Here is a 19357-nt window from a genome sequence, read left to right as displayed (position 1 = left end):
ATATCACTTTTTCAAGTCGCATCGGTAAATAAAAATATATTTACTTATTTTTAGTCGAAAACTGATAATAAATTCTATCCAATAATATTTTTTCATTGAACGAATTAAATATAATACATATTGTAAAATTGATTTATGACAGAGTCTCATATAAGAGTTTTTTTTATATATATTTAAAGTAGTCTTAGATGAATATTAATTATCGTGTTCAATATTATATAATTCATTATATCGAATTGAGAAAGTTGACTCATGTATTAATATATAAAATAATTTATTTATTTATTATTATTATTTTAATATGATGCAATTGAATTTGAAATTTATTAATTAGTGAGGAAATCTAGTCAATTGATTTATTTTTTAGATAACTATAGTATCTAATTTGAGATGGGTGTAGGTTATAACCATTTTCATATGTTAATTTGATTCTATAAATTATGAGGTTTGGAGTTGGATTTTGATCTAGAATTAGGAGGAGAAGAGAAGCTAACCCAATATTTTGGTTGCATCTCAAATTTCGGCTTTATTTATTAATTTCACATTTTCTAATGTAATCTTTCAACGTTTTTTTTTTCTCTTCTCAAAGTACTGCATTATCATATTATATTCTAAAATAATATATTATATTTAATTTTAAAAATATTCTAACAACAAATAAAGAACTAAATAATTAATATTCTTAGATATTGTTTGTTGCATTTGATGAAGGTGGATAGAAGCATATTTTTTTTTTTGTATTAATATCTTCATGAATGAAAATGTTACAATTATGTTATTTAACAATCATAATTGATTTATTATGATATTGTAAAATGTAAAACAATCATGCAAGTTAAAAACATATCAAATTATATATTATTAATCTTTATAAATTAGCCATCTTATTTTATCACATATATTACTCATCACATTCATGACACCATTCCAAACGATAATTTATATGCAAGGTTCTAACAAATGAGAAACTTAGAGATCAAATTTCGAGTTTTTTAAATTTGCGCGAGATTAACACGAGTTTAAACATAAAAATGGGTTTCAATTTTTTCATTAATTCAAAAAATAAATAAAATGATACAATTAGCATAAATTTAAGATTAAATTAAATTAAATTAAAAATTTAAAAAAGATTAAATGAATAAATTTCTGGTTCTCAAGAACATAAAAATATTAAAATTATATTGATTTAACAGTTTCCTACAATTCTATAAAATAATATAATAAAAATAAGTTTATTATCAATTAATATGTCATAATTATTATATTCATGATTTTTTTTTTTTATATACTAGTATATTCATTCGAAAAAGATAAATGGAATCTTGTGTTTAAAAAATTGTTGTTTAAAATTTAAGTGAGATTAAACATCGTTTAAACAATTTTTTAGAACATTACTTATATGACATAAGATCTATTGGTTAAAAACATGCATATTTCTGGATAAATTTTGACCGGATAATTAATAATACATTATTATATTCCTCTAATATCTATTTTTTCTCGCTATGTTCATCAAACTTTTCACGTCATTTACGTAATCACGTTCCTCATCTGTCAATTTTTGTTCGAAAATTATCCTTATCATCCAACTCATACGTCAATCGATAACAGAATTTGCAAGTGCAGATTATTACCTTGAGTCGAGGGAGCTTCAAACTAAAATCTTATTCTTCATACTCTCACATACCAAGCCATAATTCCCAAATTTGTCGGCATAAAAATAAAGCCAATCATTTTAGCAAATTAAGACTAAAATCAAACGAAAAAAAATAGACGAGAGGGATCATGTATATAAACAATTGCATAAAATAATACATAGGAAAAAAATTTTGTACAAGAACTGAAAATTGATGGTAAATTTTTAATTCTAGATAATTCTGTAAAATAATGGACTCAAATTACTAATATTAACGGAAAAATAATTTTATGCACCGCAACAAACATCATAAGAATTTTGAACCATGATATAGAAATACAGCTCATGAACTAGAGCTAAATCATAATACAATTAAGGGTTTTGTTTAGTATGGTTGCTAAGATATCTACTATGGTTCAATCCGCACTTAACGTCCTCATAAACATAAAAAAAGCAAACACCATGTATATAATTAATCACAATAGTACGTAAAATTATGGCTATATCTAACCAATTTTTTGTATCACTCCGGCACATCGCCTAAAGAGAGAGGAATGATTCGATCCGGCCCGCGTAGGAGCTCAAGTCCTTTTCAACCCTCCGCACAAAACAGCTGAACCTTTACAAATCAAATGCTCACCATGCACATGCCATGGTAAATATGCTATCTGGTATTTTATTCTCCATAGTAACATTATTCATTCTCAATAATATTGGACTCAGATTAACGGTAAACCCATATACGAATACAAAGACAGTTTGTTATAACATTAATTTTGTTCTTGTCATAACAGGACACCAACAAACATCCGCTTCTAAGGTAAATAATGCGACACCAAAGATCTTGACGGTGAACTCAAGCATCGAAACTGAAAATAACAACAATCATAAAAGAAAACAAGCATATGACACGGCCAACAGAACAAGTCAAACGGATATATTTCTAATTAATGTTAAACAATGCAAAAGAATGGTGCTTTCTTATAAATCAAGAATCCCTTTATACATGTGCAAACCGATACTAGGGATATGTATATACAAGTATTTACATACATATTGGCCTATCCTAAAGACTTTACACCATCCATCTAAAGAGAAGTCCTGAAAGAACCAAACTTAGTGAGTTCTTGAAGCTTTCATTATCTAATGGTAATCACACACCCACTGTACATCCGACTGTATACCTTAGAACTACAATTTTTAAGTTAGCTTAATTATTCGATTTTTTTCACTTAGTCAATGACACAAAAAAGCCCAGGAAAAAAAAAACAAAAAAAACAATTTACCCAACTTACTTTGCATTCATCATAGAATAGCATCGAATGCAACCTGGACGAGTTCGCTAGGCAGATCAGGCGTTAGATATGAAACAGTGGAGAGGCCTCTAAGGAGTCTAACAACATCAGCAGTATCATCAAGATAATATTTAGCCTTGCTCGGTTTTTGCCCCACTGTGCAAGCAAAGATCTCTGGAGTTGAAGGGAGAGACGAACCAGATACAACAGCTAGTATGCTCTCAAACATATCTTCATCTGATCGATCATCTCCAATACACATCACGAAATCTGGTGCATTGCCATTTTTCACCATCATTGAGAGGACCTTTTCAGCAACCAACCCTTTGGTCACCCCCTGCAAGTTAATACTCAAAATCATCAATTTTCAGTCTCATGGTGGTTCATTTTTATTGTGTAAAATACCATCCCTCTGATAATTGTATAAAGCACTATATTTATATCATACTGGTGTTCTAAACACTCAATGTGAGTTTTAGTAACTAAAATGCCACATACTTTAACAATGGTAAAACACATTAAATTTTTATATACACAATACTGAAGTATCATACACATAAGAAATTATACACGAGTGACATTTATGTGGCACAAACTACTAGTGTAATTGAAAAATCTGCACTAGAGCGCACATCAATGTTGTGACAGAGAGTACCTGTGGTTTTACTTCCACAATATGCAGTCCCCTTCGAACAACTGCAGGTTCATTAGCAAGAACATTTTCCAAATGCTCCAATAGCTCCTTGGCCTGGCAGGAGCCAAAGTCTGGGTCTGCATCTTGATGGTGCCACACCAATGCACTCTCTTTAACTTCCATAAATGACCCATCAGTCGCTTCTGTGTACAGATTCATAATGGGTTCCACAATTTCTTTCCAATCAAGTTCAGTAGTTAATGACTCCCAATCAGAGGTTTTGTTCCACCTGAAATGAAAGCGGAGATCTTTAGACACAAAAACACATGCTTCAAAAGAAGGAAAAACTAAATATGATTCTGAGCTTTGATTTTTTCCCATTTAGGTAGATCCGTTTTATCACACCTCATAAAGTAACCATGTTCAGCAGCAAGTCCTAATTTCTCGCATGGGGAAAGCCAATCGCTGAGTGAATTTTTTCCTCTCCCACTAACAATGAACACTATGTTGTTAGGATTGTCGCAGAGAGCATTAAGCACGGTAGCCACTTCGGGACTTGGGGACTTAACCGCTGAGGACTGAGGAACTATAGTACCATCATAGTCTAAAAATAGTACTCTTCTGCTTGTCCTCTTGTATGCTGAAAAAACCTGAGCGACAGATAATTTCCGAAAACTTGGAGAAAGTGATATAGTTCTGTACCCTAGGCCTAATCCTATGCCCCAACAGAGCTTATCATAGTGTTCTTTGCATGCTCTTTCCAAATCGAGCATGAAGCTGCGAGCCCAATAAGCTACATCATGAGAACTAATGTACCGATAATGCTTCTCATGCCGAAGTTGTTTTTCTGCCTCCGGTATAGTGATCGCCATATTCATGGCATCAGCAACAGATTCAATATCCCATGGATTCACCCTAATAGCTCCACTCAAAGATGGTGAGCAACCAATGAACTCTGATACAACAAGTATGCTAGTTCTCGGAGATTCCATTTTCATGCATGTAGCTTCATCTAAAGGAGAAGATCCTTGCCTGCAGACTATGTACTTATATGGGATTAAATTCATCCCATCCCTCACGGCATTAACTATACAACATTCTGCCACTGCATAATAGGCAGTCCTTTCATAGAGAGCAGTATGACGGTCAATCAAAATCACAGGTTCAGAGTTAGGAGAACCATAAAATGCATTTATTCTTTTCGCAGCTAAGTAAGTTTCCCTTTTTGCTTCCTGAACATCTTTTCCTGAGCTCCTTGCGGGGTTCACGATTTGAACCAACACTAGTTTTTGTTGCAATTCCGGATGTAGCTGCAAGAGCTGTTCAAAAGCTAATAACTTCAGACTGATGCCTTTGAATATATCCATGTCATCAACACCAAGAATCAATTTCTTGCCCTTAAACTGCTCTTGGATCTCTTTAATTTTATTCTGTGTAGAAGGGAGATTCAAGACAGATTCCAGCCTACCCATATGAATACCCACAGGTAAAATTTTTACATACACTGTTCGACCAAAATAATCAAGCCCGATATGCCCCCTCTTTGATTCATAGCCCAAGCCTAGCATTCTGCCACAGCATGACAAGAAGTGACGAGCATAGTCAAATGTATGAAAACCAATTAAATCAGAATTCAGTAAACCTTTCAAAACTTCATCCCTAACAGGCAGTGATCTATATATCTCTGATGAAGGAAATGGGCTGTGAAGAAAAAACCCGAGCTTGACCCGATTGTAACGCTTCCTCAGAAATGTAGGGAGCACCATAAGATGATAATCATGAATCCATATGAAATCATCTTCGGGATTGACCACTTCCATGATCTTATCAGAAAAAATCTTATTTGCAGACACATAGGCCAGCCACAACTGTCTGTCATAACGATCTGCATGGGTAGGGCATATAGGTAGCATGTAATGAAAAAGAGGCCAAAGTTGTTGCTTACAGAAACCATGATAAAACTTTTTCTGTGTATCATGAGGTAGAAAAGTAGGAACACAGTTGAAGTCATTGAGAAGTCTCTTTGCAATTTCTTCCTGCTCGTTGGCTTCGATTTCAACTTTGAGAGATCCAACATACAAAACCTTAGTCTCAGGTGGAAATCCATCCTTCAGTTGGAACAAAAGTGAATCCTCATCGAAACTAAAGTGCCATTTGGAAGTTTCATCATCCTTATGGGTATGCAAGGGTAGAAAGTTAGCCACTATGATTTTCCGCTCACGGAAAACAGATGACGAGCCATCAGAATCAGTGTCACTGTTCCCACTACCATCAGATAAAATATCAGGAAGTGTAGTCAATTTTGGGAGAGCTCTAGGAGTTTGAGGAATATCCAGAAATTCTCCAGAAGCCAACTCCAAGAAGCTTCCACAAGATCTTGATGCCATCACATTAAGAATTCTGCCCACTCAGTTCTTCTGCAGGATTTTTTAAAACACAGCTCATGGATATTTGGAGGAGCTGACCGAGGTAGCTGTATTCACAGACCTGCAGAGAAAAGTTTGCTGGCAACGATAACAAGGCTGTTTAACATGTATATCAATGCATAACAATCGAAAGAAAACCGCACAAGCAGAACTCGAATTGTTACACCCACAGACTAAGTAAAAATAGTTACAGCCTAGGAAGGATTTTATATATAACAATGTAAGTAGTCAAGTCTACCTTTCAACAATCCGAACTTAAGACTTAAAAACTTATATGTGTTTTCTCTTATACAAACAACAAACAAAATGTTGAGCGTGCAAGGTGCAAATATAGGATAATCCTATGAATTTTTGGATCAAAAAATAGCAATTAACGAGTTATAACTAACATATAACTATCGTTCCATTCTCTCAAAAAAAAATATAACTATCGTTCCAATTGTTAACATAAAATTAACTTTTCTCATATCTAAAAGTAAATGTTTAATCTAAAATTAGATTAAAATACTTATTCAAGGCATAATTATTTTAATTTGGTATCCGCTAGTTAACCAATAAAATAAGATTCTTATTTATTAATTTAACTTTATATAAAATTCAAAAACAATAGTTGTAAATATTCACATTCATTTAATAGAAATATAATTTGACGTTTTCAAAAATAAAAAAGAAATATAATTTGACAAATATTACTATTTTTATTGTAAAAAAAATATTTGAAGATTACTGTTTATATATATATATATATATATATCTATTAAAAAAGAAATTCAGGCATAATTTTTCGTAAAATTTAATGATTTTTAAGTCAAGTTTATCAAGAGCACTTTACAGAAACGAATGGTTTTTCAGATTAAAAATAATTGCTATAATTTTTCAATATCAATTTTTTTAAAAGCTTTTTTAGAAAAAAATTTCTAAAAGAAAATATATCATAATACATTGAGACAAATGCATATCTCGTCAGATACACGCATGTAGATATATACAGTACAGTCCTCGAAATGAATCAAATACACAGTTCAGAGTATATCACTAGCATTTCCAGAATCAGTAAAAACGCTATTATTCACATCAAAAAGCGTCATTTGCAAAGGTAAAACGTTCAGAGCAAAGTCAGCTGAAACAAATTTATCCTTCCACTTCTCTCACGAAGCTCGAATCACTAAACTTCTACACAGAACGAAAAAATATCGATTTTTTTATAAAAATTATATATATATTCGCTTCATAATCAGAAAATATACTCAAAAAACAACAAACAGGCTTCGATCTTTCATCATGCTTACAGAACCGATCGATAAAACGCGAACGTTTTCATCCTACCACGACTTCATTTCGTATCGTATCGTTCACGCAATGTATGGGAACCTCGGGAGTAAACAAAAACACAAACACTCACCGGAGATCGGGAAACGCCGTCCGAGGCAGCACCGGCGAGCCGTTTCGGCGGCGAAATCTGGAAGGAAAAATGTAATAATGAGGATTTTGCTGGTAAGCATATCAGTTTATATCTAGAGACTAGAGAGAGGTTTTATGCGGCGAGCACAGATATAAAGTACAAGTGCTAAAGCGCGGAGTACAAGATCTTACTTGTAATAAATTAGGATAAAAATAAATAAAAATGACGTGGACAATAGGACGAAGAAATGGATAGAGATGAGGAAACTTTACTATAGTTTACTTCCAACTAATCCCCAGTTTAGAAGTATAATTACTACAGAAGCACCCCTGTACTTTCGTTTTATTTCAACTTTGCCCTTGCATTTTTTTATGAGAATCCTTCAATTTATTCAACGTTAATATAGTCCCCATTTGGTATCAAAAGCCAGACAAAAAAATTATTTTTTCTTAAAAAAGTGTTTTTTCAGCCAATAAGGTGTTTGGATGACAAATAAGTGCTTAAAAAAGCACTTTTCTAAGTCAAAAAAGAGCTTTTTTAAAAGCAAAAAATTATAGCTTAAAAAAACACTTATTTTAAAAAATCTCTACAAAATCCAAACGGACTCATAAAAAAAATGGTACATCTTTTTTTTTTGACAGAAAAACTTTGTTTATTGAATCAAATCGTCATCACTCAATAATCGAATTAAAATTAATTATCTAAAATATCTTTCAAAAATAAAAAAAAAACAAATATTTATCTCTATTTTAAACTTCATTTGTCCGTCATAATCTTCATTTTTGTGATTTCATTTTATTTTTAAATTTAAATTGATTTGAAACAAAAATATAATACATGTATACAATAAATAATATTTATATTTTAATGACACACACAACTCAAGTTATTTCAATTTTAAATTGATTTGAAACAAACATATAATATATGTATATAATTAATAATATTCATATTTTAATCACATATGCAACGTGTGTGTATGCGTGACTAGTTATTAAAAAATATACAATACAGTAGTTATTAAAATTTTCAAATTTAAAATGATAGAATATGGGTGTTATTGGCAAATAACAAAAATTAATATCACGGATCATTAACATATTGACGCTTAATGATTATCAAAATGATATAGGGGTAATATTAACAAATAACCAAAAATTCATATCCGGGACCACTACTCTCCCTATATATGCTCGCGCTTAGTATAGTTGTAAATAAATTATGATAGATATATTAGGAATGTAAATATAAATATATAATTTTTTTTATAACAAATATGTTTACAAATTAATCGATACATTGGTTTGTTATATTTCACAAACCCGATGTACAATAATTATTACAACCCAAAAAACCCAATACAAAAACTGCATTTACTAAAATGTCATTATGAATTCAATACAAAATCTCAACAATTATTACAACACAAAAAAAAACCCAATATAAAAACTACATTTATTAAAATGCCATTATAAATTTAATACAGAATCTCACGATATAGCGATAAAATCTCACGAAAAAATTGATGTAAATATATACGATATATTTGTTGTATATTTAACATTATCATTTTCCTTTTCATTCGTTTCAAGTATATAGTCAACTTTTCATATTTATTATATTTTTTCTATTCTCTTACTAATTTACCTTCATCATAAAATATATGATCTTTTTATTAAAACATTTATTAAATATAAGAGTAAAATTAAAATGTTATTTCCAAAACTTACTTTTCCAAGAATTTTCTTAACCCGAATGAAAACACAGGCAAATAAGAAAATTCCCATTTGAAATACAACTTTTCCAGGCATTTCGGTGGTAGTTTTTTAATTATCGAGAATTATTCATGTAAGATCTAGGAAGGTTCCAAAGAAGGAAAAAGATAGGTGTAAAATTTGACCACAATTTAGCGAAGATTTGGTTGACCTAATCAATATATTTATTATCCACTAAAGAAAATTAATGGGTCTTAATAATTAATAATGATATCCTTCTAGGTCTAGCATTTCATTCCCACCTAATCTATTAAAGAAGTTGAATAAGGAGTCCCCTAAATTTAATTTATCGGATGGATTGGATTGGGTATGTAGGTCGAATAAGTTCGAGGTACATGTGCTTCCCACATATAGTACTCAAGTTATGTTATACAAAAATGAAATATGTTTCGATTAAATGGACTACATGAAAAAAATTTTGTGATTTTTTTGTAGACCTTAGACTAATGACACTGCTCGATCATGTAGCACCATGAACAGATGTCTGTTAAACATGTTTGGATTAAAAACGCTACCATTTGGGACGCTTAAAAGAACCCCTGGGATCATGTTGTGTGGACTTGAAAGATTCATCTGTTGTAGAATAACGTGACGGTCACAAGTTCAAATCTCGGGGTAATTACATATATTATTCCTGTGAAATATCGAGAAATCTACTATATATAAAAAAAGAAAAAAGAAGCTCTATGTATTTTAATCTTGAACATATACCTCCCAATATTTTTAAATTTTGAGCACACAACCCCTTGCCTGTACATGTTTTCAAGGATATTTGTGTACAAAAATTGAAAACACGAGCTCGAGGGGTTTATAATCATAAGAAATTTTCAGCAATATCATGATTTCACATGAATAATATATGCAATTATCCCTCAAATCTCATTGAAATATGAAAGACTTAAATGAGAGTCAGCTCTAAATACGCATAAGTTATTATTGTATTTGGATTATTTATATTATATATTTATCTAGAGGAAGAAGTGAAGAACCAGGGGAATACTACACATTCTCCAATCCTCAGGATTAGTATGACGAAAGCCCGGATATATACCTGGATTTTTAATTTATTTTATTTTAAAAAAGTTCTTGTTGTGACTCTATAAATACTTATAGATAGCTAAAAATTATTTCTTAATAAAATGATCGATTAAATAGCCAGTAATAATTATTTTTGTTATTAGTCTGTAATATGGGGACTAGGAAATATTGTTAATCGATGTAAGGTATGTGGTTACTTGGCGATCAACATCAATCGATTAATAATGTGGTTATTTGCCCTATATGTAAGAAACTGTCTTTTTTCTATTAAAATTGTTCTTATGTGATATAGATATTACACTTTTATTTTTTTTTCTTTTATTTTTTTTTATTTCGATATTTCAAATCGTATTTTAATCGCTCGATAATTTTTACAACTACGATATTACTCTTATTTGAATATAAATCAAATTAATTACAAAAATAATATTATACAAACACGCAACGCTTGCATCAAAACAATAGTTTGAATAAAAGAATTATGTCAATAATCGTCATATCATGATCATAATTATAATACTCGTATTAGCTTAATTTTTTTAAAAAAATAATATCCAATAAATGATATATTCTACGTACAACTGATGAGGCAAGAATCCAAAATGACGTAGTTAAATAATTAAAATATGAAATACAATAATTAAAATATTAATGTATTCTAATTAAGAATTATATAATTGTGCGACATTTGTTTGTATTATTTACCTGTAGTATAATTATAAGCCCGTTTTTTCAATCGACGAAGTTTAAAGTGTATTTTACTTCATTAGCTACTAAGCTTTATAATTATAATAAATAGCGATATATTACTTCTATAATAATGATCGCCGAAGTAAAACCAAATAATTTTTAGCAAATTTCTACTAGGCACCCTTTAAGATCGAAAACATAAATATTCGTGTTACAAAAGAATTATATTAATTGGGTCGAATAATTCGATGGCGTAGTTGTAAATAATGATAAATGGAGGTATCATTGCAAAGTACAAAGTCGATCGAGTCGGGAGAAAGAGATGCGATTTCCGTTCTCCTTCCTCTACGGAAGTGTCGATGCCATGTGAATTGGCCAATTAAAAAGAGACACGCCATCCATGAATACTACCCACATGGGTGACATCGACATTTCGGGGACATCGTACGGACACTCGTTTTGTAAAAATATTTGAACAATTAAAAAATAGATGGATTATTATTTATTTATTTTTTAAAAAAGCTGAACCTATATATAGCTAAAGCCTGGAGGCGGCTTTGTCTATGCTAGCACATGGACACTGTCCATGTGCTAGCATCCAAGGGCTCATTTTTTTTGGGATTTAATATAATCTCTGCCCATGTGTTAGCATTCAAGGGCCCATTTTTTTTGGGATTTAATATAATCTTATTTGAAATGAGATCATATCAAATTCCAAAAAACATGGGTCGTTGGATCCCCATTCGGGCACTGTTCGAATGGGGTAGCATAAACAAAACCTCATGCTGATTGAATTCTGTCATCTTATTTCGGGTGCAAAGAGTCACGTGCTTTTGTAATTAAGACCGAATAAAATAGTTGTACGATCTTATTTTTTTAAAAAAAGTTTTCTTTTTAATCGATTTTTGTAATTACTTTGATTTAATTTATAATTTATAAAAACAGATGATATTATAATTATCAAAATTGAGCAAGAATATTATGATACTCTCTTCGTCCCATTTATTAAAATTTGTTGGTGTTTTCACACAAATTTAAAAAATTGTTTGGAGGAGAAAAATTTTAAAAGCAATTTCTCGTTTTTATCTTATTTAATTAATATTTTAATTGGATAAACTAATTATACAAGTTGTTGATGATATTGATTTAATAGAGATAAATTGATAGAGTATGAGATATACCACAAAAATGGGATAGATGAGAAAAGAAATATAACTTAAATGAGTGAGACAAAAAGAGCAACGTGCTTATCTGACTTCTGAGCATACATATGACCCACAAATGGTCATACCATCATATCAAATTGTTGGTATGATATGGTCTAACGCTAGATAAAATATAGATTATGGTTGATTTCAATCTATTAAGAATATCATGTCTTTAGACAAATGGTCGAATTTTGGTCAATTTTTTTTAAAAATTAATTAGTCAAAATTTGGATCTCATGTCTTTAGAAAAAATGATGACATTTGACTCTACCATTGAGGTAATTCCTTTATTAGTGATGCAAATGAATCGGTTTGACTTGCAATTTTTTCAAGTCGGTTTAAAAAAAATATAGATCCACATTTCAAATTATCGATTTGGGATACATTTGAACATGTTCAATTTATTTTTTTTTCACATGGAACACCGAACAAAAATTATTTTTTTAATAGTTTCAAGCCACTCACAAAATTTAATGTTTTATTAATATAATGTAATCATAATGTTAAATAAATTTGTTTCGACATTTTTAAATATTTTTTCCTGAACAATAATTCAAATGATTTGTAAACCTGTTCGAATATTTCAAATCGAACTCGAACTCGAATTCTAATTTAAAATGAATTCGAGTATAACTTTTCCTAATATTCTGCACATAATTAGAATATTAAATAATATATTATAAATACATGTAGATCTTATCATACATATATTGTACATCTATATCCATGGCATCGGATGGAGCAAATAGTGCTTGAGTATTATATAATGTTCTAAAAAACGACGCCTAGGACCGCTTAGACGGTAGGCGGGTCACCCACCGACCACCACCTTGATTTTCTCAAAATCGATGGTTCGAAGCGGTGCTGAAAAATCGGCCGCCTAGACACCTAAGCGGTTTGTTTGTTTTTTTTTTTTGTTTTTTGTTTTTTTTACCGGTTCCATCGTCATTCATATCACCGGTTGTATTTCTAACGAAGTCGGCCGAAATGGGCAAGTTGGACCTCGACCCAAGCCCAACCGTTTTTATTTCTTTGAAAATGGCCTTGAAAATGAATCATGGATCCATGTATTGATCCAGTCCAGCTAAAGAATGTGATTATCAAATGTAAGTCCAAATATCACAACGTACAAGTCCAAGAAGATTGTACCTCTGCCTCCATTATCCCCACCCACTGCACTGCTCAGATTTCAAAAACTCAAACTTCTATTAATCCTTTGGATTGGAAAATCATATTTAAAGTGAAATACGCAAATTTACGGCTCACGTTCGTCTCAGGTACGTGGGATTTGTTGTAGCACTCAGCGTGTTTGTGGAATTGCCTGATAGAGTTTTCTTGTTGCAGCGTTTATCATTATAATTTGGCGGGTTGATCTAATTTCAACTTTTCTTCAAGTTTCAGGTGCCCATCTGCGTATTTATCTTCTGGGTTTGTGTGCATTCGGTTTGCGGACAGGAAATGAATTTGCTTTCTTGTGGTGGCAATAACTGCGTTTCTAGCTTTAGTGTTCTTGCTTCTACCGATTTTTTGTTGAAGATTCCGAAGCCTTCCACCAAGTTATCTGAACTGGTAGGCTATCATGAATGAAGTTAAGATTTTTTTTTCCTTACTAGCACTTGGTCGCGGTGAGATACTTTGCGGCAGAACATTGGATTTTTGTATTATGGAGTATTATTTGTTGGATGAGTGTTTGGTTCTTATGATTTGAATTGATGCAGGGATGGAAACAAAGAAAAGTTTGTGAGCCTAACATTTGCAGAAAATCAAACATTGTTGGTTATTACGGTCTGAAGAAACCGCCTTATAAACTTGTGAGATTTGTTGCACTTGTTAGACTTCATGTGTTCAAATCTTCTTGCTGAATACTGGAAATTAGATGCTTAAAAATATTGTATACGCTTGAACAAATAATAAATGCTTCTATGTTTTTTTAATTTCATATTTCACGTGAACAAAGCACTGTTGGTGAGTGAATCTTGAATTCTTGATAGCAAAAGTTGGCAATGGCTTAACATTTGTTTATTCGCCACTTGTTGGTGGTGCATTCTCTATCTCAGTCATGCAGTTGATAAATTTTTTCTTACATTTTTAGGATGCCCTGGAGCCATACATGAGTCAGAGAACACTAGAGGTACACTGGGGTGCTGAGCATAATGGTTACGTGGAAGCGCTTAACAAACAGCTTGAGAAGAATGACGTACTTTATGGATGTACCATGGATGAGCTCATCAAAGTAACTTATAACAATGGCAATCCCTTACCGGAATTCAGTAATGCGACGCAGGTATATTATCTACATTGATTTATATGTTAATTATTTGCTTTCTTTGGTTATGAACCCTTGTAAAAAAGGTAAATTTTGTAATTGATGGCTGTGGTGTCTTCCCAAGGGAAGATGCTTCATTCTTAACTAAATAAAAGTTTTTACCAGTTTTATGAGGTACCATTATTTTCTTTTCATCGAAGTGAACTGTATTTCTTTCAATCTAGTTTATAAATCTCATAATGCTGACATTTAAGGTTTGGAATCATGATTTCTTCTGGGAAACCATGGAACCTGGAGGGGGTGGCATGCCAACACTGGGCCTACTTCAGCAGATTGAGAAGGATTTTACTTCATTTGCTAATTTCAAAGACAAGTTTACACAAGCAGCGCTCACGTTGTTTGGGTCTGGCTGGGTTTGGTTAGTCTGTAAGTCCTGTTTACTCTTTTTTAAATTAGGCTTAGATGGGATCTGCAATGATGTCTCCAATCAAGATGCAACAAGTCGGTTGTGATTTTCTCATGTGCAATTTTAAAAAAATTACATATGGGTGAACAAATAGTTGGACATTTGGTTTCGAGTTGCTATATTGTCGTACGTCCCAGATCACAAAGGCTCATACTTACCATTTCCTGCTACTGACTACAACATTTGGACAGCTATAAACGCAAAGATGTTTAGATACTAACATGCAGATTTAGATAGAAATTTTCTTATTAAATTGTATGTATTTAGATGTTTAAACAATTTATTTCCTTTTGCTTTTGATATAGTAGATATGACTATGAGCATTTGGCAATGTTGATTTTATCCACACCTGGCTATACCCACTATACTTGTATTCTCAATAGGGATAATTGCATGCAATACTCATTTGAAATTATGAGATTGATGAAAATCTCCTATGATTATTTACCCCCTGTGTTTTCAAAGTTTGAGCACACATACCCTTGAAAGCACATACGGACAAGGGGTTGTGATCTACATTTTAAAACACAGGGACATAGGTGCTTAAGATTCAAAAACATAAGAAGCTAATAGATAATTCTTTTTTCACATGGGTTTTTAGGAATCTCGGGATTTCACATGAGTACTGTATGCAATTATCCCTTCTCGATATTTCGAGTAATACAATTTTGATTTACGGATAAAAAACGGAAATTATTGCATACTAGAGTTTTATTATATTATTATCTCATGGCTATGATGAAGTATAAATATAATACCATTTCAGACAAATGCAGGATAATTTTCATCAGTGGGTTTTTTCAAAGTTCACATCATATCTTCGTGTTGACACACAGATAGGCCTTTGATTTGTTTTGATTGTTTCTATTGTAAGTTTGATATAAAAAAAATGTAAATTTTTGGTTGACGAAAATGGAACGCATTGTTTATGTACCACTAATTCTTTTTATCGAGCTCGAAACTCACCTCCTCTTCTTCTGTGACCTCATTGTTTCGTTGTTGCAGTGAAGAGGGAGAAAAGATGTCTTGCAATTCTGAAAACGTCAAATGGCATCAATCCTTTAGTGTGGAATGACATTGTAAGAAACTTTATTAGATTTCTACTTCAATGACCTTATTGGTTCTTGGACATTTCAATTCTTACCGGTACTGCATTGATATATCTTGACTGTGCAGCCAATCATCGGTTTGGATTTGTGGGAGGTATGAACATTGATTTCTTTGACAAACATTTTTTCTCCCCTACATTGTGTTATCTTGATTTTATTCCCTCTGGCTTTGCACTTTGCAGCACGCTTATTATCTGGATTACAAGGTAAGTTGGTGGCTTTCATATTCTCGAATTTTAATTTCCTGACATCCCTTTTCCAATATAACATGTCCTGAGCTATTTGGTTTCTTTGATGATCTTTGAACAGAACGATAAAGCCAAGTACGTGAACACGTTTATGAATCACCTTGTATCTTGGAATGCAGCAGCAGCACGCTTGGTTCGTGCCCAAGCCTTTGTAAACTTAGGCGAACCAAAGATCCCAGTTGCGTAAAACACTATTGCTATCTACCTTCCCTCATCCGCCAATCCATGTCATTTATTCCCAGAGCAAAAAGGCTCCCAGGTTTTGCTCTCTCCTCCAACAGATACTATAACTTCAGAATGAATCATTCGAAGACAGAATGATGCTCTGATAGACAATGCTCCGATGATTGGCGATCCTAGCTGATATATGACACCTGACGGTCTGTTGACATATAAAATGGGAGAGTTTGAGAAGACGAACTAAAAGAGTATTGTATTTGGGTACATCAGATTATGGTATTGTATTTTGTGGAGACGGATACTGATATTATGTCTTGTTAAGATTTAAGTAATTTTGTTCTGGATAGTTTTAATATATGTATTTTTTCTTATATAATGATGCCCCTACATAACATGCTTTCATATCTTTCTCAAACATTTATTACATTGGTTTCCTTCATAATAGAATATGGTGAATTTGTTGGGGTCGAGGTATTTAAGCTTTTTGAGAAGCATATTGACTATGACGAACCAAATCGGTTTCATGTCCAAATTCAGGAATCTCAGTGATTATCAAATCGACTCTCAAGCTGTTGGCTTTTCCCTAGGAAGCAGAATCAAAACACAAAGCAATGAGTTTCATCATCATAAAAAACAATTATTATTTGTTTGCTATAAAAATGGTATCTACATTGGTGGGTGTTTTAACATCCATCACATCATCAAAAACATAAAGTTCACATGATACATATTTATTATATTAAAAATTCTTTTCACCCACGTTCATTTTAACATTAACTTCTATTTTATGGATGTCACCATCCACTCATTCATCTTTACTCTTGTTTTATATTAAATGAATAATTTTCAATTTTATTTACACTCTTTAAATAAATATTTTTTTAAAATAAATAATATTATTAATTATTAAAAAATAAATAATATTATTGATTTTAAGTATATTTATTACTTTAGAATCAGATTTATGAATTTTTTTAATTTAAAATTGATTTGTTTTGAAAAACGAAACGAAAGCTGAAAATTAATGGGGAACCCATGTAGAATTATATATACCATACTTTCACATTGCTATTATAACACCACAATATTAACATCAATGTGGATGCTCTAAAGTTTGTTTTAGTGAGTACATTGTAGCATACAAAAGATAGATCTATCATTAAATACGAATACTCAAATAGTAAAATAACATTCAATGCACTTGTATAATTAATCTTTTAATAAAAAACGGAATGCTATGACGTGTACTTTTCGTGTTTTATTTTAGTACATTTAGTAAGTGTTTGGGAGGTCTTTTAGGAAACACTTTTCAAAATATTCTTTCTAGAAGCTCTTTTAAACACCACCTTAAACATATATAGACTATTTATGCAGACATATTTTTGTGATTATTAAGCATATGCTTTATCAAACCAGGAATGTGAATTTCCTTAAAATACTTTCTCCAATCTATTTTCGTCACATCTATTTCAAAGTTAAGTAGCTCTTCTTTGGACATTTCTCGCAATAATTTCTGAGTATTTCCAGTGTGGAACCTGCAAAAACAAAACCCAAATAATAATATATACTAGCAATGCTGCATACGCATTTATGTGTGTAAAATAATAACTACATATGCTTAACAGGTTAGGTTAATTAGAAAAAAAAGAGAACTGAAATTGGCAAAGAGTGTTATTGAAGATGTGGGGATAGTGAGTAAAAAACATGGAGAAAACAAAAAATTGAAAAGAAGGGTATTTTGGGTATATTGAAAAATAGACCATGACACCAAGTTAGTTATTCTAATATGCCTACACTTAATAAATAGTAAAAGATTAACGTCTCAGATCAGCAAGCAACTGTACAATCATGATTTTGTTTTTAATTTATTTTTGTTTCATAAAATTTGTAATTAAATCATAAAATAAGAAGATGGGTGAAAAACAAAAAAAATAAATCAAAGTTTTTAAATTAAAAAAAACTAACTAACTAAGGAGTAATGACATTATTGATATATTAAAAACGGGAGTTGATATTTACACTCCATTTTGTGTTATTTACACTCCACTTTATGTGTAAAGTGAACTAAAAACTTATTCACAAATGGAGTGCAAATAACAAAAAATGGAGTGTAAATATCAACTCCTATTAAAAAAAGTCTCATTAAATTTCAGATACTATTTATCTTCTCTCCCTTAATTAATAGTGTGTATGTATATACATATATATACATATGGATAATTACATATAATACCCCTATGAAATCATAAGATTGTTGAAAACCCCATATTACTAGTAACCCCTCGTGTTTCGAAATTTTGAGCACAAATATATCTGAAAACATATACGAACAATGAGATGTGTGCTCAAAATTTGAAAACATAGGAAGATATATTTTTAAGATTAAATAACACAGGGAGATAATAGATAATTCTTTTTCCATAGGATTTTTTAGCAATCTCGCTATTTCATAGAGTCGAGATATTGTATGCAATTTACCCATGTATATATGTAACCCATATTTGATAATAAGGGACGTGTAATTACAAATCAAACCAAGCCAAATATTTGACTCGGGCGTGCAAGCTCGAAATAAAGGTTTGAAAGATTTAAATATAATTATGTAATAGAACTATGCTAACAAAATAATTTGAACTCGTATCCAGTTTGAAAAAAAAAAAATTGAACATGTTTGAGTACTGCTCGTATTCGATAAAAAAAAACTCTTATGAGAATGTCTTATGTATTAATTTTGTGAGACGAATCTTTTATTCAGCCCGAGTCATGAAACTGCATTATATTTATGTCAAAAATATTAAATTTCACTCTGTATATGGATCAGATCTATCGGTTTCACAGATAAAAATCTGTGAATCAAGTAGTTGTTTTCAATCAAATAATTCCATGAAGTACCTTGATTTCATGAATCCGGAGAATTCATACATCTTGCAAAGTTGCTCTGCGTATGCAACCCTCGCCTTGCATCATTTTTCAAGTAATTTTTC

General features: G+C 31.4%; 2 protein-coding genes across 5 annotated transcripts; one reads left to right on the top strand and one right to left on the bottom strand.

Annotated features, from left to right (window-relative positions):
• Positions 1-1797: 1797 nt before the first annotated feature.
• LOC140880316 (probable alpha,alpha-trehalose-phosphate synthase [UDP-forming] 9) lies at positions 1798-7526 on the bottom strand. 2 transcript variants are annotated; one of them, XM_073284655.1, is made up of 4 exons: positions 7394-7526; positions 3971-6052; positions 3587-3854; positions 1798-3268 (listed from the first exon to the last, which is right to left on the bottom strand). In XM_073284655.1, the coding sequence occupies exons 2-4, from the start codon at positions 5950-5952 to the stop codon at positions 2942-2944; spliced, it is 2577 nt and encodes an 858-aa protein (XP_073140756.1). In that variant the 5' UTR covers positions 5953-6052; positions 7394-7526; the 3' UTR covers positions 1798-2941. The 2 variants fall into 2 exon arrangements, with proteins under 2 accessions (XP_073140756.1, XP_073140758.1); XM_073284657.1 differs by having other exon boundaries at positions 3971-6069; positions 7394-7523.
• A 5702-nt stretch (positions 7527-13228) lies between these two features.
• LOC140883805 (superoxide dismutase [Fe] 3, chloroplastic) lies at positions 13229-16713 on the top strand. Of its 3 annotated transcripts, none has more exons than XM_073290393.1 (9): positions 13229-13381; positions 13506-13673; positions 13823-13915; positions 14197-14388; positions 14625-14796; positions 15842-15915; positions 16013-16039; positions 16128-16151; positions 16255-16713. In XM_073290393.1, exons 2-9 carry the CDS (start codon positions 13563-13565, stop codon positions 16378-16380), a joined length of 819 nt encoding a protein of 272 aa, XP_073146494.1. In that variant the 5' UTR covers positions 13229-13381; positions 13506-13562; the 3' UTR covers positions 16381-16713. The 3 variants fall into 3 exon arrangements, with proteins under 3 accessions (XP_073146494.1, XP_073146495.1, XP_073146496.1); XM_073290394.1 differs by having other exon boundaries at positions 13500-13673; XM_073290395.1 differs by lacking the exon at positions 16013-16039.
• Positions 16714-19357: the final 2644 nt, after the last annotated feature.

The sequence above is a fragment of the Henckelia pumila genome, chromosome 2 (assembly GCF_033568475.1).
Source record: "Henckelia pumila isolate YLH828 chromosome 2, ASM3356847v2, whole genome shotgun sequence".
NCBI classification, from domain to species: Eukaryota; Viridiplantae; Streptophyta; class Magnoliopsida; order Lamiales; family Gesneriaceae; genus Henckelia; species Henckelia pumila.
Note: the sequence above shows the minus strand (reverse complement) of the source record. Positions and strands in the feature narration are given on the sequence as shown.

Bases quoted from the DNA above. Each gene is read 5' to 3' on its own strand.
- LOC140883805 (XM_073290393.1), top strand. From the start codon at position 13,563: ATGAATTTGCTTTCTTGTGGTGGCAATAACTGCGTTTCTAGCTTTAGT. The intron at 13,916-14,196 runs GTGAGATTTGTT...TTACATTTTTAG, and splicing joins AGAAACCGCCTTATAAACTT to GATGCCCTGGAGCCATACAT. The intron at 14,797-15,841 runs GTAAGTCCTGTT...TCGTTGTTGCAG, and splicing joins TGGCTGGGTTTGGTTAGTCT to TGAAGAGGGAGAAAAGATGT.
- LOC140880316 (XM_073284655.1), bottom strand. From the start codon at position 5,952: ATGGCATCAAGATCTTGTGGAAGCTTCTTGGAGTTGGCTTCTGGAGAA. The intron at 3,855-3,970 runs GTGTGATAAAAC...CTTTCATTTCAG, and splicing joins GAACATGGTTACTTTATGAG to GTGGAACAAAACCTCTGATT. The intron at 3,269-3,586 runs GTACTCTCTGTC...ATTAACTTGCAG, and splicing joins TTGTGGAAGTAAAACCACAG to GGGGTGACCAAAGGGTTGGT.